This window comes from Sporobolomyces salmoneus, assembly GCF_050403485.1.
Source record: "Sporobolomyces salmoneus JCM6883 DNA, S_salmoneus_JCM6883_v1_ctg240, whole genome shotgun sequence".
Taxonomy (NCBI): domain Eukaryota; kingdom Fungi; phylum Basidiomycota; class Microbotryomycetes; order Sporidiobolales; family Sporidiobolaceae; genus Sporobolomyces; species Sporobolomyces salmoneus.
In genome coordinates this window covers 1-594 of record NW_027480923.1, presented here as the reverse complement: position 1 = coordinate 594, position 594 = coordinate 1, and the positions used below count along the sequence as shown (strand labels likewise).

Genomic DNA, 594 nt, shown 5'->3' with positions numbered 1-594 from the left:
AATCAACCTTACTGGAGACCTCGACCTCCTTTCTACCCTCCTTACTACCCTCCCTGGTGTCGCTACCGTCCTTGGAGCTGCTACAGGCGATACGGAGTCGGTTCCCCTTCGGCAAACGACGCTCCCTCCTCGTCCTCCTCGATCGGAACGAATGAACAACAACCCTCGTCGATGAACTCTCGTCTCTCGAAACGTGATCCGTTCTTCGGAGGATTCGGTGATTTCGGCGATTTCGACGTCATCTGGAAACGTCAAGCTCTCGACGATCTCGACTCTGAATCTCTCGACTCTGCCGACTCTCTCGACGAATCTTCCTCCTCGACTCTTGCGAAACGTCAATTCTGGGGAGATTTCGACTTGTGGGATATCGGATTCTGGAAACGTCACCTCGAGGAGCAAGAGCAAGAACAAGCGCAACAAGGTCACGCTGCCGACGCCGACTCGAACTCGAACTCGAATGGGGAGAACAAGTTGTCGAAACGTCAATTCGGAGGAGGCTATGGAGGAGGATTCGGTCGAGGCGGAGGATGGGGATACGGTCGCGGTTGGGGCTACGGTCGTGGCTGGGGATGGGGTCGCAGAGGAGGATGGGGA

At 55.9% G+C, this 594-nt stretch overlaps 1 protein-coding gene across 1 annotated transcript; it reads left to right on the top strand.

Moving 5' to 3' along the window:
* On the top strand, nucleotides 1-594 carry JCM6883_004635 (uncharacterized protein; the record flags this gene model as incomplete). The annotated part of the gene is made up of 1 exon (XM_076635763.1): nucleotides 1-594. A coding segment is annotated over one exon (594 nt), but the record flags the coding sequence as incomplete, so codon positions are not given.